This window comes from Ochotona curzoniae, unplaced genomic scaffold (genome assembly GCF_017591425.1).
Source record: "Ochotona curzoniae isolate NIBS_2020 unplaced genomic scaffold, NIBS_Ocur_1.0 contig_2599, whole genome shotgun sequence".
In the NCBI taxonomy this organism is placed as follows: Eukaryota; Metazoa; Chordata; class Mammalia; order Lagomorpha; family Ochotonidae; genus Ochotona; species Ochotona curzoniae.
The window spans coordinates 10,509,520-10,530,705 of NW_024465520.1; the positions used below are offsets into that span (position 1 = coordinate 10,509,520).

Here is a 21,186-nt window from a genome sequence, read left to right on the forward strand (position 1 = left end):
TATATCCTGCTGATTCCATCCCAAAACTCTGCTCTCGTCATCTTAGATAAACATATTTATTGTTAATACATGTCTCGTAAGAATACACTGGAGGCAGGAGATGGGTGCTGGGGACAAGACACTCCTTGGGACTCCTGCAACCCCCATTGTGGTGCCTGGTTTGAAACCTGGCTGTTTTCTGATTCGGCTTCCTGTCATTGTATCTGAAAGACGGCAAACAAGGGGCCAGGTGCCCCAGAGCTTCTCACCCACATGGGACACCAGGATGGAGTTCCTGACCCCTGGTTTTTGTCTGGCCTGGATCTGGCTTTTGTGATCATTTGAGGAGATAACGAGCAAAAGGAAGATCTCTCTCTCTCTCTCTCTCTCTCTCTTTCTCTCTGTTTCTCCCTGCCTTTCAAATAAACAAATAACAAATGATTAAAAAGCAATCACTGTGCTAGCTTTCTAACATATATCTCTGGCCTCCACTAATATGGAGACCATCTGTCTTTCCCATTCCCACCAACACAGCATGGGTAATCTAATGGACAACTCCAACTTCATTGCTCCCTTGCATGAAATTCTTCCTAGTACATACCACTACATGCAAGAAACTGCACATGCTTTTCCATCACATGCAAATTTCTTCATTGTCTGTATTGTACTACAGCCTCTGTCAAGAGACTGCTCCAGACCCCTCGCCCTTCCTCATGCTCTTTATACTTACGTCATGTCTCACATCAGCAGTTGGAAACCATCAACGTGTTTCACTGTAGTGTATTCTGGCATCTTCTATCTTGAATGAGAAGCCCTTGTCATCCTTTATCTGGCAATTTTGTAAGCAATGCTAAAATCGGGTAAGAAGTATATTAAGTGATGAAGTTTCCTCATATACCCAGTGCCAGGGTAAAATTTATCCTAACCATTCCACTTGCATTTTTTATGTTTTCCCAGTTTCACTTAACGGCGATTCGTAACCATGTCAGTTTCAGAATTCTACAATTTCTCAAACTAATGACGCCCATGCAGGGACCACAGCCTTTGGCAGTTACTGATGAGTCTTCTCTGACTCATGAGATGGATCTGTTAGATGAGATAGGAAAAGGTCTCCTGAATGCAAGATAGGCAGGAGCCACACCCTTGATCAGCGGGAAGCCGACACAGAAGATGGATCACTACCCTTCAGCACTACCATAAGAAGAAGAGTCAGAAGTCCCTGCTGTGGCAATGATGTAGGATAGCATGACTTAGGTCATGACCTGGAAATCATACATCACTGCCCTATGTAATTCCATCTGCCTTGTAATCAGCACTTCCTGCCTGTATGTCTCCTATACCAGGTATCTATAGTGGTACGTGCTATTGTAGCTACTCTTCTTCCAACCATATATATATAGTAACTTGGAGCGATGCTGTACTTTGGTCAGTGACCAGAAAGAGGAGAGGAGTTAAAAGTGCCCTTTCCCTATTTGCTTCCCTTACTCTTTCCCCCCTCTGGACTACTCCACTCTTCAACTATGTCCGCGTATGTGAAGCTGCTCAGACATATATTTCAAGTGAACATTGCGTATAACTCAGTTATGAAAATTACCATTGTAAATTCCTTTTGTCCGCTGAATTATTAATTTCTTGAGTACTTGCATTACACCTCCTGTTTTCTTTCTACGGTTATCTGTTGGTTTACTCCCCATAGTCAGGGCTGGACCAAGCCGAAGCCAGGAGCCAGGAGCTTTTTCCGGATCTCCCAGGTGCGTGCAGGGGCCAAAGCACTTGGGCCATCTTTTATGGTGAATTGGATGGAAGTGCAGCAAACAGGGCTCAAATGGGATGTCTGTGCTCCAGGAAAGAGCCTAACCCAACAAGGAAAAGCAAACAGGTCTTTTCCTACATTTTACACTTTAAACATATTATAAAGAAGTGGTGGTTGGTGGAAGAAAGAAATACAGGAGATTTATATAGCCATGTAAGTCCAATGCCTCTAGTCTCTGGTGCTTCATCTAGCAAGCTCCTCTACCTCAGGCTAACCAAGACCCAGAGTTTCACTGACACAGCCAATCATCTGCCTTGCTGTTAATAAGAACAATTAACGGTTTCTTTTTTCTACTGGAAATTACACGAATGAATACCTTACCAGTGGTATAGAAGTTAGGTGAGTAAAACTGGATTTTATGTAGGAGTTTTAATTGGCACTTGACTGTTAATAAAGCTATGCATCTTTTGTCCACGGCCATTTCCATTTATTGTTCATTTCAATGCCTGTTCATGCCTTTTATCCAATTTTGAGATTGTTTTGCTTCTATTTACTTGCAATTTTTAATGTACTATGGATACAAATAACTGCACTTTCGTATGTCAAATATATCTGTCCTCAGTAAGCTGTGTGCAGTTTGAATTTCCTTAATGTTTTTCATCAAAGAAAAACAATATCTTATTTTCAATTAAATTCATTAAATTAAGCAAGAACTTATTTTGTAATATATCAATGTCTTTATTGTTTCATTTTGGGGCTTGACATGTTACCCTGTCACCAATTTACAAAGATTTTCTTTTGCGGATTTTTCATACTTCTAACACTTTCAATATTTTTAAAAGTTTGATTTATGTCACATTTAAATTTCATAATAGTGTAGAACTGAATTGTTTTGTATGTTGCAGGAAAACAATATGTTTTTTTTCTTTCTGCAGTTCTCAGCTCTATTCAGAAGATTTGAATCCTTTTCCTATGGATGTGCAATGCCAACGCTCTATAGCTTAAATGGGAACTTAGAAGTCATTACGTAAAGCGAAGGCCTCGGAGGTAAAGTTCCTCTCTGACCATCTCCTGCCCTGGCATCTCTCTCCCCTCAGTCTCCCTGGAGGCAAGCCAGAGAAACTAGGATTTCATTTCCCTAAGGCAGATCATAGAAACCAGAACCTTGACCTCAATCAACTACAAAGCCTAAAAATATTACTTTAACCTTTTCCTTCATGGTAGGAGCCAGCCATAAAGAAATTATTATTTTCATTCAAGAAGGAGTCTACCCGATGCACTGGCCATGGTGGGGGTTAGGAGAGAAAGTATGTTACAACAAAGGGATCTAGAACAAGCATAACAGATTGGGCTTGCCGGATACCCACTCAGTTTATCACTATTAAATCGTATTCTATCATACTGCCTCACCAAACTCAAGCAGAAAAATGGATGGTGTGGCTGGAATGCTGGTATAGCTGGCTCATCATGTGCTCTGTGGCTTTGGCATCCTACATAGACACTAGTTTATGTCCTGACTGCTCCACTTACCATACAGCTCTTTATTTATGGACTGGGAAAGCAAAGCAGTATGGCCCAAGTGCTTGGGACCCTCACCCAGGTGGGAGACCAGAGAGGCTCCTGACTCCTGGCTTCATGTCAGACCAGCTCTGGCCATTGCCATCATCTGAGAACTCAAACCAGTGGATGAGTGAACTTCTCTCTGTGTCTCTCCTTCTCTCTCTGTGACATCTGCATTTCAAACAAAAATAAATGATTTTTTTAATGGATAGTGAACAATGGACCCAGTTTTTCACAGTTGTGCAGATAAAAAAAAGTTGAGAGGCGGAGCGAAGATGGCCGACGTAGGAGGAAGGCTGTGAGGGAGAGTCTAGTGAGAGAGGGATAGAAAGCTACAGAAGCAGCAAAGAGGAACAGCAGGGAACCGCAGGGAGAGGTCCGTGAAGCTCCCTGGGACAGTGTGGAGCCAAAAAGATCCACACAACTCAGAAGAACAACGAGAACGGAGCAGGGCAAAGGCAGAGAAACCGACATCCCACTCCAGACCTGCTGAGTCACTTTTGAAAACGGCCTGACGGGAGACGCGGCCAGCTCGGAGGCGGGGAGATCAGGGGGATCGTCACCGGCGGGAGGCCTTCGGCAGCGGTGGAGGCAGACTGCAGCGGCCGGACCTTTGGTGAGCTGGGGGTTGACGTGGCAGCCTCCGCATTTCTTGCCCCCCGCTGAGGCTCCAGCCTCAGAACGCGGAGCAGAGGGCCGAAACTGTTGGGTTTGTGTGGAACTACGCACAGTGGTGTTGTGTTGGTGGCTGAGGGGGCCCCGGGAAGGCGCATCGGATGTCCCTGCGCTGAGGGGACCAGTGCGGCTCGGTGCGCAGAGGTAGCTGGCGAGGGTCTGGAGTCCCCCACATCCTGCCTGGTGAGTGCTTGAAACCACCAGGACTCTGATCGCCGCACCGAGCGGGCTGGGCGCCCCGCCTGCAGCAGCAGCACCTCCGTAGCGCAGGTTCAGGTGTCAGGAGAACTCCTGCAACAAACTGACACGGTGCGAACCTGCCGCCGTGAAGTCATTATAACAGGGCGCCCGGGCCACTCCTCCGCTAAGGGCCTGTGTGGGGGAGCCACACGGGAGCAGGGGCTCTGAACACCCACACACCACGAGTGGTGGATTCACTGCACAAGAGCCACGCCTGCAAAGTGCCTCACCCACAGTCCCGTGTGTGGGAGACGCACCAGGTGGGCTCTGAAAAACCCTGCAGTCCCTGACACGGAGAACGCAGGGAGAAAGCACATAAAACCTTCTACGCACTGCGGATTCCCGTGAAGGGAGCACACCCAGAGAGCGCCTCCATCCTGCCACGCCCTGGGGTGTCACACCTGTAGAAGAGGTGCCCAGAGTGTGCCTGGAATCCACTGGGCCCCCAAGGTGGTGCTCTACAGCCCCGGGCCCTGAGAACGCACCAACGGTGCCTTGAAAATTACCACGCCCGGCAACACCACGCCTACAGGCTCCAATCTCTACAGGAAAGCACCTGACAGCCCCTCAACACACGGGTCCATTTGCCTCACCAGAATACACCAACGCAATGGGAAAAACCACCAGAAAGAGTTGTGCTCCAGATGAAAGAGCCAGCACCCCACCAAACAAGGGCCAAAAGCCATTATCAATATCGACGATACGAGATGAAGACATGGAAGTGTTACCAACAAAGGAATTGATGAAAATAATGCTAAAATCTCTCAGAGACGTGGACACAAAGCTGGAAGACTTCCAGAACCGTATAATCACCGAAATACAACAAATCAAAACCAAACTGGATGCCCAAGATAATAAGATTGAAAGCCTCATCAACAGAATAAATGCGGCAGAGGAAAGGATCTCTGAAACAGAAGACACACAAAATGAAAGTGCCCAGCGAATTAAACAGCTGGAGACAAACCTCAGCAAAACTAATAAAATGATGCAAGAGATGAAGGATTACCTTAGAAAATTGAATATTCGGATCATCGGCCTCCCCGAGGGAGTAGAAAGAGAATCTGGGATGCAAGCAGTGCTCGATGAAATTATACAGGAAAACTTCCAAAACACTTGGAACACGAATCCACCCCGCATACAGGATGGACAGAGAACTCCCAACAGACATGATCCAAAGAGATCTTCACCCAGACACACGGTGCTCAAGTTCTACTCCAATGAAGACAAAGAAGGAATCCTGAGACAAGTACGAAGTAGAGAAAAGATCACATACAGGGGAAAACCCATCAGAATCACTGCTGACTTCTCCGAAGAGACCCTACAAGCAAGGAGAGAATGGACAAAGATCTTCCAAGTCCTGAAACAAAACAACTGTCAACCAAAAATAATCTACCCAGCAAAGATCTCATTTGTATATGAGAACGAAATCAGATACTTCAATAGCAAAGAAAAACTAGAAGAATATGTCTACACAAAACCAGCTCTGCAAAGTCTCCTTAGAAATGCGCTAGTCCCGGACAAAAAGGAGGCAAATCACAAACAAAGTTGGCAAATAAGAAGGTCTCCAAACTAAAGGCCGCACCAACAAGACAATTACATAGGCAACAACACACACACAACACAATCACATGGCAGGGCAAAATTGCAACCTCTCAATTTTAACTCTCAACACAAATGGTCTAAATTCACCAATCAAAAGACAGAGATTAATAGAATGGATCATCAAACAAGACCCAACCATCTGTTGCCTACAAGAAACGCATCTAACCAGAAAGGATGCAAAGAAACTGAAAGTGAAGGGATGGAAAAAGATATTTCACGCCAATAGACGAGAAAAAAAAGCTGGGGTAGCTATCCTAATTTCAGACGAGATAGATTTCATTCTAACCAACATCAAAAGAGACAGGGAAGGCCATTTTATACTGGTGAAAGGAATGATCCATCAAGAAGCAATCACCATCATTAATGTTTATGCACCGAATCTTAATGCACCTACTTATGTAAAGCAATTACTTACAGACTTAAGGGAAGACATAGACACCCGCACAATTCTTGTAGGCGATCTCAACACACCTCTAACAACAATGGACCGGTCTACGAAACAAAAACTCAACAAAGAAACAACAGAGCTCACACAAACAATAGAACAACTGGACTTAGTAGACATATATAGAACTTTTTATCCTAAGGCCACAGACTATACCTTCTTCTCAGCGGTGCATGGCACCTTCTCCAGAATCGACCACATGATAGGACATAAAGCGAATCTAAACAACTTCCAAAACATTAGTATCATACCATGTACCCTCTCAGACCACCATGGGATGAAACTGGAAATCAACAACTCAAAACTCCCCAGGAAGTATAGGCACTCTTGGAAATTGAACAATATGCTATTAAACGAACAATGGGTCAGAGAAGAAATTAAAGATGAGATCAAAAAATTTATGGAAACCAATGAAAACTCTGATACAACATTCCAAAACTTGTGGGACACCGCCAAAGCAGTGCTACGAGGTAGATTCATCGCAATCGGAGCCCATGTCAAGGCCCAAGAAAGACGCCAAATACAGGAACTAACCTCACACCTCCAGGATCTGGAAAAACAGCAGCAGAAGAGTCCCACACACAATAGGAAACAAGAAATCATCAAAACAAGGGAGGAGATAAACCAAATAGAAATCAAAAAAACTATACATAAAATCAACAAATCAAAAAGTTGGTTTTTTGAGAAAATAAACAAAATAGACACTCCACTGGCCCGATTGACCAAAAAAAAACAAGAGAAAGTGAGAATCAATAGCATTAAAGATGAAAAAGGCAACATAACAACAGACACTGCAATCATTAAGAAAATAATTAGAAATTACTACAAAGAACTGTACTCCCACAAATTTGAGGACCACCAAGAAATAGAAAAGTTCTTGGACTCCCACCACTTACCAAAACTCAGTCCGGAGGCAACTGCAGAATTAAATAAACCCATAACCGAGGCAGAGATTGAAACAGTCATCAAAGATCTCCCAACGAAAAAAAGCCCAGGCCCAGACGGCTTCACTACAGAATTCTACAAAACATTCCGAACAGAACTAACCCCAATCCTCTACAAGCTCTTCAAAACAATAGAGGAGGAAGCAACCCTCCCAAACTCATTCTATGAAGCTAACATCACCTTAATCCCAAAACCGGACAGAGAACCATCAGAGAAGGAAAACTACAGACCTATTTCTCTGATGAACATTGATGCTAAAATTCTCAACAAAATCCTAGCCAATAGAATTCAAAAAATCATCAGACAGATCATTCATCCGGATCAAGTAGGATTCATCCCTGGAATGCAGGGATGGTTCAACATTCGGAAATCCATAAATGTTATAAACCACATCCAAAAACTGCAAAACAAGAACCACATAATAGTTTCAATAGATGCAGAAAAAGCTTTCGACAAAATCCAACACCTCTTCATGCTAAAAACTCTAGCCAAAGTAGGCATAGATGGGAAAATCCACAACATAATCAAAGCAATTTATGAAAAACCCAATGCCAGTATCATACTGAATGGAGAAAAGCTAGAACCCTTCCCACTGCGATCTGGAACAAGACAAGGGTGCCCGCTATCACCACTGCTATTCAACATAGTCCTAGAGGTACTTGCAGAGGCCGTAAGACAAGAAAAAGAAATCAAAGGCATACGTATAGGAAACGAAGAAGTCAAGCTTTCACTATATGCAGATGACATAATCCTGTACATAGAAAAACCAGGAGACTCAATACAGAAACTGCTAGAACTTATACGAGAGTTTGGCAGAGTGGCGGGGTACAAAATTAACGAACGAAAATCAACAGCCATAGTGTACGCAAATAACACCAAGATGGAAGAAGATCTAACCAACAGGATACCATTCAAAATAGCAGAGAGAAGTATGAAGTATTTGGGAATAAATTTAACCAAAAGCGTAGGAGACCTATTCGAAGAAAACTACAAACTATTTAAAAAGGAAATTGAACAAAACCTCAAAAGATGGAATAACATCCCGTGCTCCTGGATAGGCAAAATCAATATCATTAAAATGTCTATACTACCACAAGCAATATACATTTTCAACGCAATTCCAATCAAATTGCCCAAAACATTCTTCACGGAACTGGATACAATGATTCAAGAGTTCATCTGGAAACACAAAAAACCACGAATAGCTAGAACCATCCTGAAAAATAAGAAGTTAGCAGGGGGAATCACAATCCCGGACCTCTGGACATACTATAGAGCAGTGGTTATCAAAACAGCCTGGTACTGGCACAAAGACAGAAAGGAAGATCAATGGAATAGAATAGAAGCACCAAAAGGGAACCCACACAAATACAGCCAATTAATCTTTGACAAAAAGACCAATGACAACTCAAGCAAGTGGGAAGGCCTCTTTAGTAAATGTTGTTGGGACAACTGGCTGATAGCCTGTAGAAACAAAAAGATAGACCCACATCTATCACCATACACTAAGATCCAATCTACATGGATAAAAGACCTAAACCTACATCCAGAAACCTTCAAACTCTTGCAGGAAAATGTAGGAAATACCCTGCAAGACCTAGGAGTAGGTTCCGACTTTCTAAGAAGGACACCAAAAGCAATAGCAGTTGAGAACAGAATAAACAAATGGGACCTCATCAAACTAAGAAGCTTCTGTACAGCAAGGGAAACAATCAACAAAGTAAAAAAGCAACCCACAGATTGGGAGAAGATCTTTGCACACGATATAGGCGATAGGGGGCTAATTTCCAGGATATACAAAGAACTTCAAAACAACCAAAAAACCAAAACAAACAAACCACTCAAGAAATGGGCACGGGAAATGGGCAAACATTTCACAAAGGAACAAGTCCAAATGGCAAACAAACATATGAAAAAATGTTCCAGCTCCCTAGCAATAAGGGAAATCCAAATTAAAACATCGATGAGGTACCACCTAACACCAGTAAGATTGGCCCACATAAACAAGAACACCAACGACGCTTGCTGGCGAGGATGCGGGGAAAAGGGAACCCTACTCCACTGCTGGTGGAGCTGCAAATTGGTACAGCCTTTATGGAAATCAGTCTGGAGAACACTCAAACAACTCAAAATCTGCATACCATATGACCCAGCAATAGCACTCCTAGGAATATATCCAAAACACCTGTTTTACGACAAACCAACATGCATCCCTATGTTCATTGCAGCACAATCAGTAATTGCAAAAACATGGAAGCAACCGAAATGCCCATCAGCAGAAGATTGGATAAGAAAGCTTTGGTTCATCTACTCCATGGAATACTACTCAGCTATTAAAAAAAACAAAATGCAGTTCTTTGTGGCTAAATGGGCCCAACTGGAAACTATAATGCTAAGGGAAATGAGTGAATCCCAAAAGATTAGATACCACATGTTTGCCTTGATTTAACCTGTAATTTTTTGTTTGGTTGTTGGTTATTTTTTGAACCGGTCATTGATACTGTCTCAACCCAGATGTTTCGAAGAATGGAACTTGCATTATTTTTAACATATTGTCTACCCATTACTATGTCAATTAATTCCATAATGTTGTATATTGATACTGAGGCCTTGTTGGGGCTTTTAACTGACCGGATCTTTACTCTGTTAGACCTATCTTCAGACCATAGAAGGTCTCCCCAAGAGGCCACTGAACTTATCTGGACAATAAGACGCTGAACTTTATGCTAGGCATGTGTTTGCAAGCAATGAATCTCAACTGAACTTGAACTATGGTTATGCAACAAGGTGGAGGAATCCACCATGGGGGGAGGGTTATGGGAGGGGTGGGGGGAATCCCCAGCGCCTATAAAACTGTACTACATAATACAATGTAAGCAACAATAAAAAAAAAAAAAAAGTAAAAAAAAAAAAAAAAAAAAAAAAAAAAGTTGAAGTATTTATGCGTAGACGATGGCCAAAAATACAGTTCTCAAAAGAAGGCCTGTGATAGCACATTCAGACTTGTAATTCAGATGTAATTCTTTTTTTCAAAATTTTGTTATATTTAGATCTGGTCAAAGGTATCTTGTCAGACCTCTTTTAGGAAAAAAGTAAAAGAAAAGAAAGTTGAGAATTAGTGAGTTATTACTTGTCTTTCAGTAAAAACAAAACATTTCATCATTTCTTCTAGCACTTCATACTCTGCTCTTTCAGAGAATAAGAACACAGCATCTGTTGTCAAAAATGCACTTATGGTTTTCGTTTATCTTTCTTCAGTTTTGTTAAGGTCCAAGAATTGTGTTGTTGATAATGGAAATTCTTAGAACTTCATTAAGCCTTGTTTAACAGTCTCACCTTAACCATAATTACTGTCTATGAATGTTTCATAGATTCTGCAGAAAGTATGTATCATTTTCTCCCCTTATGCTTTATGTCATTTTTGGCATCTATACTTAAAATTTATGCAACTGGACATGACCAACTTAACATTACATCATTCTACAGAATTCATTACTTAATTTTTTAAAATAAACCTTTAGTCTGTTCCAACTATTTTGCTATCACAGCAATTCTTTAATTATATCTTGACATACATTTTCTATCATTTTGCCTTTAACTTTTCTGCAGCCTCATTTTAAAGAGTTAATGAGAGTATAGACCATTGCAACCACTATGAATGTCAATATGAAGAGTGCTAAGACAACTGAAAATTGACAGTTATCCCAAGGATATGGACATACTACCCGCTGACTCTCAAAGTTTCATTGGTGGAGAGCTAGAATCGGCAGCAGAGCAAGAACTCAAAGACAAGTACTCCTCTGATACAGGGTGAGAACAGAACATCCCAAGAATGTTTTGACAAATGTTTAACATTTGAGTAAGTTGGAGCCAGGATTGTAGTGCCAACAGTTAAGTCATGGCCTGCAATGCCAGCATATCAGATAAGCAATGGTTCAAGTTCCAGACGCTCCACTTCCCATCCAGCTCCCTGCCAATGTGCCTGGAGAAGCAGCAGGAGACAATACAAGTGTCTGGGCCCCTTCTACCCGTACAGGAGAGCTGGTGGAATTCCAGGCTGCTGGTCTTCGCCTGGATCAGTTCCGTCATTGCAGCTGTTTGGAGAATAAACCAATGAATGGAAGATCTCTCTGAGTTTCTCCCTCTAATTCTGTAAGGCTGTTTTTCAAATATTGAAAATAAATCTTTAAAAATTATTTTTAAAACAGAAGTTTGTGCAAATTGGAAAACAGATCCTAGAGTTAAATACAAAGGTTAAGGCCAAGTGCATGAATTTAATTTAGTTGTGATAATCAGATATGCATGTAAGTGTCAATGCACATGGCTCTACATGAAAAAAAATCTGAGAATCAGCTAAATGTAAAACAGGAGAATATATCTTCTAACTCATTTTAGCCCATTGCTGCTGATGCAGAAAACCAACATTTGAGTAACTTAGTACTGGTCTTTAACAAGTGTCAAAAGTTCAAGATTCCTCACCTATGCATCAGTCCTCTCTGGAAAATGTGAGAGAATGCTACTAAGATTCTTGGATCCAGCTGGGATGCATACTGGTAGTTAATCCCTCGCTGCCTTGGTGGTCGTTTACACCCATATTTTAGGGTTGTAATGATGTGTGAGTGTATCTGCAATATGCATATAGAAGGACACAGCGCAGAAGCATGGGTGCCACTCTGCCTGCCTACACTGATTGCTCTTAGGAGACTGAAGATCGGTGGACTTTTTGAAGAAGTCTCCGTTTGGTTAGCCTGCAGGGCTTTTCTGGCTTTTCAGTTTTGTCTGCTATCAAAATGATCTAAAATTTGTTTGTACAACAGACTCTTCCCAAGACGTAATTTTGATCTTTAAAACAGAAAATTAAAAGTTTGGGAAAACCCAATAGTATTTCAGTATGAGTTTCCGCAAAATAAGTGTGTTTGTCATTATATATGATTCAGGGGAAAAAGATCCATGATATATTTGCTAACATAGTTGGTGTTTACAACTGTATTTAAAACCTTAGAAGCAAGGAGTTTGGCCTGCAGGGGAGGTTCAGTTCTTTAGAGCCCCTTGACTGGTGCTGGTACTGCTGCTGGAGACTTCTTTTATAAAGGATCTGCTTTGATTTCCGTGTGTGTGTGTGTGTGTGTGTGTGTGTGTGTGTGTGTGTGTGTGTGTGTGTGTGTTTTAAACCCCCTTGAGAAGGAACGAATTCCTTACAGTGAAAATGGAGTGCTGCTTGATGCAATGAAATTGACAAGGGTCCAGACAAGTCACAGCCACGTTTGGTCGGTTCAGTAGGCGCACATGTTGGTTCCCAGTCCCTGTGGCTTCCTACTTCCAACACCCCCAAGTGCACAGTTCTGATTCCCCCAGAGTGGAGGAGACAGGGGAGCTGAGTTCCGTACAGATCTTAAACCCCACCCCACCCCACCCCCATTGCTCTAAGAAAAGGAAAGGGAGGAAATAAAACGAAACCTGGGAATGGGAAAAGAAAGGAAAGGGCGAAGGAGGGCGAAAGAAAGTAAAAGTTAGAAGGGAATGGGATGGAGAACATCTAAAGACTGAGAAAGGGAGGGAGGAATGCATTGTTTGTGGTGCCCTCCTCAGCATCAAGGAATCCCAGAGACCCACTATTGTTTTCCCGCAAGCCCCGAAGCTAAGCAATCCCAAGAATGCTGGGCAAGGCCCTTTTGGGAATGGCGAGGTGGGGAAACTGGGGGCGTGGGGAGACTTTCTCACCGCCTCCTCCCCCCGCGGGCCCCTCACATGATGTGACAGCTTTTGGGAGACCCAGCGGAAACCTTCAGGTCACCCGGGGAACTGCTGCTCTCCCCGTCCTGCCGCGGCGAGGCAGGGGGTGGGAGCGCCGAGACGCGCAGGGCGCGGAGATGTGCAAGTGGCCAGGCTTGACCGAGCGCAGGCGGGAGCAGCCGCCCAACTCCCGGCGCGGGATCCACTGAGAGACCACGGTGAGTCTCTTCTGGTGAGGGTCCCGGGGATGCCTCGGGTGTCCTGCGCTCCCCTGCCAGGGCAGAGGCCGGCGCGCAACCTCCCGGCGTGCGGCCTCGTTGGGATAGGCGCCCGCGGCCAGCCGCCCCGCAGCCCACGGCGCTCAGGGCGCGCCGGGAGACGCACAGACTGACCGGCGCTCGCCGGGGCTCCCCAGCCGCCCGCCCGCCGCTCGGCCCCGCGCGCTCATTGGTCGGGATGTGCCTGCTCAGCAGCCTCCAACTTCTCCCGAATCCCACTGGTGAGTCACCGCAGATTGAGCAGGCACCTGGGAGCTGGGGCAGCAGGGTCTAAAGGGCACGATCGCCCGGGGCGCTGGGAGCCACCGGGACGCGCCAGGGGTAGGGTCGGGGGCATGGCAGCGCCGGCCAAGGGGCGCGGCTGCCGCAGGCACACGGGGCAGGGTCCACGGCCCGGCTCTGGTGCGACCTGCGCGCCCGAGACCCGCGACGCGAGGCGAAGGAGGCGTGCCCTGGGCTGGAGCTGCGGCTGGGACCTAAGGAGGGAGGGACGGAAGGAGGGAAGGGGCAGAGAGGGTGACCTGGAGGAGGGCTCTGCGAGTGATGTCAGGTCGACTCTCAGGTTTATTACCAGCGCTCCCGGCAGCTTGTGACTGGGGAGTTATGTTTGGTCACCGAGATCAGCGCTACCTAATTGCGGCGGGGCTGATCTGGGGGCAGGGAATTGGCCATTCCGCTGTACAGACCCTGGTTTTTTTAAAAAGCAAGGTTTGTGTTCATTTTGGTTTCTGTTGGATTTTCTTTTAATTTGTTAACTCACTTCTATTTTTACTTTTCTGAACCTGAAGATCTTTTCATGATTCCACCTCTTCATCTCGCTTTGAACCTTGATTTGCTATTATATAATTTATGTTAAAAATCACCCAAGGGTGGCGCGGGGTATGTGGGAGTGTTCCTTTGTGGGTGAAAGTTTTTTTTTTTTTTTCTTTTTTTAACAAGGTCTCTAACTGGCCTCAATCTACTTGCATTACTTGGAAGGGGGCTGGTAGGGAAGAGATAGAGTCGCGGGAGAACTCTTTCTTGTTCACCGACTCCATTCCTGCTTACTATGCCCCTGCGATTTAAATGGCAGTTTGACACCCCTGAAAGCTAGTAGCTGATTTCCAGAGTCAGGATTGGCAGCCTGTAATAGGCAAGTGGGCTGCTAAGGCGGGTAGCTTTGGTGTCTTACACTGCTGCTGGGTTCCAGCAATTTTAAAAACGGTTTGGTGTTTTTTTGGACTGGAAACTATGTGTCTGATGGTAGCTCTACACACCACAAGGGAGAAATGTGGTTGGGGCTTTCTGCCTAGAGCTCCATATTTAGCATATGGGTTACCCAGTGGCTAATGTCTGGAGGAAAAAAAAAAAATGATTTCTTCTGAGAACCTACCTGCCAAGCTTCTGCAGATTCAGTCTAAAACGGAAGCATATCCGTCTTCCTGTGCCTCCGTTTCCATAACGTAAGCTGTAAATACAGAGCCCATCTTCAAGGACTTGGAATACCGTAATGCTCTCCTGAGCTGTGAGGATGAAGAGTGCTTCGACTCACACTGCCCTTTTCCCAGTTATCCTCCACAGTGCAGGATTTGGTTATCTGATAAAGTAATAAAGACTTCTGCTCGACTATTGTAAGAATTGCTGCTTTACAGTCCTTTGAAATTCAGCCCAGACTCCAGCACAAGAATTGATTCTTTCTCTGATGCCGCTGAGCTATAGTTAGTGGGGTTCTTGTTGGGTTATTCCTCCCAATTTTTCATTTTATTCTCTGGCAGTGTCTGCTGCTCAATTTAAGTGTTTTAACATATTTTCAGTTGAGATGAATTACTTTTAACAATGGAGCTGTATTTTTGCATACTCTGTCTTAAGACTACATCCCTATGTAGCTGTTTGTATTTTAATGTGTCTGTTTTTTCTGTTCTCCCTCCCTGAATCCCTTCTGAATTGTGGCTGGTTGTGATTGATTTGGATATGCAGGTCAGGGAGTGGGAGTTAGTGAAACAGTCTATCCAGAAGTTTAGGATTCTTAGTCCTATTTTCTCACAAGAAAGTCATGAATTGTTGAGAATGAACTGGCATTCAATGACAAAGTGTGTTATGAGGTTAAATATGCATCATTGCTACTTTTGCTTAAGGCTGTTGAGGCGTGCTGCTTGGGAGCAAAACATTTTGAAGAATTTGCAGAGCATTTACAAGTAGGGCAGAGGGAGAAAGTTTGCAAATGATTCAAGAATGATAAGGAGTAAACAGCTTGAGCCACCACCTGAGTTTCCATGTCACTCCGCTTGCTATCGCCAGTGCCAAAGCATGACGAGCTAGCTGTGTGGGCTGTGCGGGCGTTCTCAAGCCTAAGGGGAGAATTCTAGTAGAAGTCACCAGGGAGAGAGAAGTGCTTGCCCACTTAACACTAACTGTTGAACTGTTGAATGGGTTGCAGTAACAAACAGAACCTCTACTTTCACCCATGACTGCCCTAGTTCCCTCGCCAATTCCAAGAAAGAATTAAGTTAATAGAAGCAAAATATTTCTCTAGATTGTCTTTCAATATGTTATCAGAACAAGAGGAGAAATATTTAAGAAAGGGAAAATGTAGCAGCAACTATGATTGATGCATTCGGATGTCCTTTAGGTCATTTACGAACTCTGGGAAACCAAGAACATTTTTCTTTTATATTGTTTACTTGTCTAAGATTTCAAATATTACATATGCTTTCATCTTTTCTGTAGTCAGCCATCACCCTTTTTCAAATAAGACTATGGCCAATGCAGTTGGCATATCAGATCCTCCCAGAGGCTGTGAGACTCAGTTACCAGTAGTTACATAAACATTTAGCAAGACATCTCAACATTCAGGTACATTACATTCCACTTTTATTGAGCAGACATGGTTTTCATTGCCCAACGACACATTTTTATTTGATAGTTTGTCCATACTTATAGCCCCACCATCAAGCAGACAGCATAATGAAGACTCTGTATCCAGATTTTTAACATTCAGCATTTGTGGTTTACTTGTAAATAGGTCACCAAAGGGGGTAAATTCAGTTATCTGCTGGATCTCCCAGATCACACTTCAAAGCAATACCTGCTTTCCTGTCTGCCTCAGTTTATACAAAACACACTCGGAACTCTGTGTATCCCACAAATGTTTAACTCTCAAAGCTTTGTGAGTCATCTCTTCGTCTAGGAATTACCTTTAGGATGCATTTGGATTGAGCTATTAATAATTATCTGTTCATTCAAGATGCTCTTTCATATTGTCATTGAAGACAAAATGAAGCTGTTCATTCTCAGCTGTGGTGGGTGACTGTGGTAGGTGAGTAGGCCTCCAAGGACACACGGAGTTTATATACGGATGCTTTATCCCCTTAACTTGCCCCCTGAATTTCTGCAGTGAGCTCTAAGATAGCCTTTACTGCATGATGATACATTTCTTTTTCAAACAGCAATCAAATGTGTCTCTTAAATAGAATTTTAACTTGTGGCAGAGTGGGCGAGTTATTTGACTTCTGCACTCCAGTTTCCTAAGGTACAGAATTGATACATTAATATCTCCTTTCTGAAGCTGGAAAAGCTGGAAAAGCTCATATGTGAGCTGATACCGGCACATGAAAAGTACTCAGCATTGACATGTTTATTTTAAATATAAATCAAATTATCTTGACATTGAACACCCTGACTTGTGAACTAGAAGTTTTTAAATCATTTCTCTCCTTCAGTTGCACCAAGAAGCAGTGGCATGGTTATCTTTCAAGATAGAAACCACTGGCCTTTTTCAAAATGTTGTCTGTCCAGTTAACAGATACCATATCAGCAAGCGGTATTCATTTTGAACTGTAAAAATAAAAGTTGTTTATATAAACTACTTGGAATTATTTGCTCATTTTGATTTTTCTGTTTTAGTTCATGTTTCGAATGATTGCTTAGTCAACACTTCAGGGTATTAGTTATTGATTTTTGACCCTATAAAAGAAGCAACTGCACTAGATTGTTTAAAATTTAATCTTTGGTGTGAGTCTGTAGTTTATAAAGGTGAGTTTAAGACTTTCTTGATAATGATACAGCAATATTTCAGTTGTAAACTGCTGAAGCAATCCTATGTGAATGTTTAACTGGGTCAGGCCATCTAATTTTGCTGGCATACAAAGTGATTCTAAAAAACAAAAGGTTATGACCAGGACCTGTCAGATTTGTCTGGCTATAAATTCTTCACATGTAGAATCAAAATTTTGTCTTTTCAACAAAGATATCCTTTATTGTTACTCGAAAAGAGATGAACTTTGGCTTTTATTCACTCACATTAAGCATTTGGGAAAGTGTGTATTTGTTTCCTCTCCTTTTCTATTTGCTATGAGTAGCTTTATTCTTTGCAGATTTTAGGTGATGAGCAGATCAGAAAGTCAGATGGATATAACTGACATCAACACTCCAAAGCCAAAGAAGCAGCAGCGATGGACCCCTCTGGAGATCAGCCTCTCCGTCCTTGTCCTGCTCCTCGCCATCATAGCTGTGACCATGATAGCGCTTTATGCAACTTACGACGGTGAGTTCCTCTCAGACCCGAGCACTGATACATGCAGACAAGAATGAAACATTCATCTTTGACTCTCACCACCCACCTAACATATCTAAGGATGGTAATATCCAATGTGTGTTAATGATAGACACTTAGGGGCCAGGAGTGACAGCTTAGCAGCAAAAATCCTCACCTTGAACGCTCTAACGCTCTGGGATCCCACATGGGCGCCAGCTCTAATCACAGCAGCTCCACTTCCCATCCAGCTCCCTGCTTGTGGCCTGGGAAAGCAGTTGAGGGTGGGCCAATGCCTTGGGACCCTGCGCCCACGTGGGAGACCTGAAGGAAGTTCCTGGCTCCTGGCTTCGGATCGGCGCAGGACCGGCCGTTGCGGTCACATGGGGAGTGAATCAATGGATGGAAGATCTTCCTCTCTGTCTCTCCTCCTCTCTGTATATCTGACTGCATTGAAAATAAGTAAATCTTTAAAAAATGACAGATACTTAGCTATGATGTTATAAACTCATTAATAAATTGTAACATCAGTGTGTCAAAATAATTTACTTTAACAAGTCCATTGTCTTCTATATTTAAGCTGAGTCAGTAATATTTAGGTCAATCATGCTTACTTTATGAGGAGTCTAATATGGGTATGTTTATTAGATTAAACTAAACACAATTTTGTTAACCACTTTAGTAATAGTCATTAATCAACATTTGTTGTGTCATTGAAATGATAAAAGGCCTCATAGGAATTTAAGAGTCTAATTTGCATCTTGAAAGCTTTCCACAGTAAGAATTTAAAAAGATTGGTTCTGTGTAGTGGCGGGAAGAAAGTCCCAAATGAAAACTGATTATTTAAATAATCACTATGTGACTTGGTTGGTAGAATGATATCATAGCATATTTTTTCTGGATCATCAAAACTCTAAATTTAGAATTTGCCTACTATGATATGAAACACTCAATTTTAAGGAATTATTACTTCAAGGGAATTTACTTTTAAGTTCTAGCTGTAAGACATTGATTCTTTAATTGCTAGCTTTTGGAAGAACAAAAGTAAGAAAATGCTAAATATGTAATCTATTTATTCATACTCCTTTCTTTTTTTAGATGGTATTTGCAAGTCATCAGACTGCATAAAATCAGGTAAGAAATCATTTCCACACTTAATACTGTTGTAGTAAAGCTCCTGGCATTGGGCTTTGCCCTGTCTCAGCACTGCCTGGGGAGGGAATCAGCAGGCGGATCTGTCTCTCTCATCTCTCACTCTGTAACATCAACCCTTAAGTAAAAAGCTATATATTTTAAAAGAATTCAAAGGGTCCCAAGCTACTAGAAATGAATATCTCTGCATACCCTTTTTTTTAACTTTTATTCTTTAAAAATCACTTATCTATTATTAAGTGTCGTTAAACAGTAAATAAAAATAAAAATAAGCTATCCTTTAAAAATTCGGTTTTCAGCTTTGTAACACACGGCAAGGTAATAGAGAACATGTGTGGATGTGTGTTTATGTAGGGGATTTGAGGGGAGGAACTTGGCATGCAATAAAAAAATGAACATGCAGCAATATGCATCATATCATTATGTATTAAACTTCTTTTAAATTGTTTTATTTATTTTTATGTTTTGAAAGACAGGAAAAGCTTCCATTTGGTAGTTCACAACAGTCAGGGCAGGACCAGATTGATGTTGGAGCCAGTTACTCAACCGGGTCTCCCACGTGGATGGCAGGGACCCCTCAACCGGGTCTCCCACGTGGATGGCAGGGACCCCTCAACTGGGTCTCCCATGTGGATGGCAGGTATCCATGCACTTGAGCCATCCACTAATGCATCATATTGTGCTTTAGCAAGAGGCTGGACTTAGAAGTGGAGCCTGGACTTGAACTCAGGCACACTCATGTGAGATGCAGCTTTCCTAAGAGAAGTCTTAACCACCATGCCACAGGTTTTATCCAAGTATCAATGTCTTTTTGTGAATCACTAAAGGCCTGAGGACTTTCAAGGAAGTGATATGTAGTCATGCAAGGATGGGTGAAGAATTAAAGATTTGGGAAGGGCCTTGAAGCAAGGTTAAGAGTTGAAAGTAGAAATTGGAAACAGAGAATTCCAATCAAGGAGAAAAGAAAGAACAACACAGCAATAAGTCACGTTATTATTGAGAAGCAATAAAAATGTCGGCATGGAAGTTAGCATACATTATAGAGAATTTAAGAAAAGGCCATATATTGAGGGGGAAGCAAGCCTTTTCATGAGCAAAGGAATGATCTGGCAGAAGCTTAAAAAGGATGCTGGGAACGCTAAGCGTGCTAGCTGAATTGGGAAATAAAGCCTGAGAAGGCAAACCAGTAGGAACTGCTGCTATACTCCAGGGGTGGGCCAGCATCCATGGAAAAGCATAGGTGCCCTCCTGGAGACAGCAACAAGAGAGCATTGGATGTCTCAGGCAAACGGACTCCCTACAGGAACTAGATGCCATGTTTTAAAATCCAGGAATGGAGAAAGAATACTGGCAGCCCATTCAGAAAGTGATAAATGAGCGATTTGGATGGGTTTTGTCTGAATCAGGACTAACATCCAAGTGAAGATGGACAGTAAATAGAAATGGTACTGCTGGTACTGGAATTTGAATTTGAGATCTGTTGGTTCAGGGGTGATAGTGGGAGCCTTGGTGGTAGAAGCCTTAAAGAAAGGAAAGAGAAGGAAGGGCCTGGAGCGATAGCATAGTGGTTTAAGTCCTCACCTTTCTGTCCTTGTATATCTGCCTTTCCAATAAAAATAAATAAATCTTTTTTAAAAAGGTATGAAAGAGAAGAGATACAAGGGCTGAATTTAAGATGAAAAACATAATTTGAGTGCAAAGTAAAAATTAAAAAGAAAAAAAAGAGCAAGCAGAGAAACCATAAGAGTTGCACCAAGCAATGTGGTCCTTTCTCCAACGTGGAGAAAGACAATGACTGCATACAGCAACAACCTAGGATGGATACATTAGCTCCAGCCTTTAACAAGAGATCCTTTAAGAAAAAGTTTAAAACATTTAATTTATTTGAAAGGAAAAGTTATAGAGAGAAAGAAGGGAAAGAGGAAGCAAGGGAGAAATAAGGAGAGATCTTCCTTCTCCTGGTTCACTTCCCGAATATTTACAATGCCCAAGACAGGCCAGATCAAACTCAGGAGCCTGGAACTCATCCCGGTTTCCCGCAAGCCTGGCTGCTTTCCTAGGCACCACAGCAGGCAGGTGGATCGGAAGTAGAGCAGCCAGGACACCAACCTTGCTATCAGAAAACCAATCTGTCACTGCTGGTGCTAGCTAAGCATTCCCAATTCCTTTCTTTGCATACATTTTTCCAAGTAATTTTAATAATTTTCTGTGATTTTTTTTTTATTATTTCTGCTGATTTGCTTAACTTTGCAAAGTAATGTTGCACAAATTATGTTGGAATCCTGGATGATCTCAACTGCGAAGGCTGTATGTC

General features: G+C 42.7%; 1 protein-coding gene across 1 annotated transcript in view; it reads left to right on the forward strand.

Annotated features, from left to right (window-relative positions):
• Positions 1 to 13,807: 13,807 nt before the first annotated feature.
• The window catches only part of MME (membrane metalloendopeptidase), an 86,233-nt gene continuing 78,854 nt past the window's right edge, over positions 13,808 to 21,186 (forward strand). Inside the window, exons 1-3 of the mRNA XM_040974834.1 lie at positions 13,808 to 13,918; positions 17,563 to 17,732; positions 18,819 to 18,854. Coding sequence (XP_040830768.1) covers positions 17,573 to 17,732; positions 18,819 to 18,854 — 196 coding nt within the window. The 5' untranslated portion in view covers positions 13,808 to 13,918; positions 17,563 to 17,572. The remainder of the gene's footprint in view (positions 13,919 to 17,562; positions 17,733 to 18,818; positions 18,855 to 21,186) is intronic.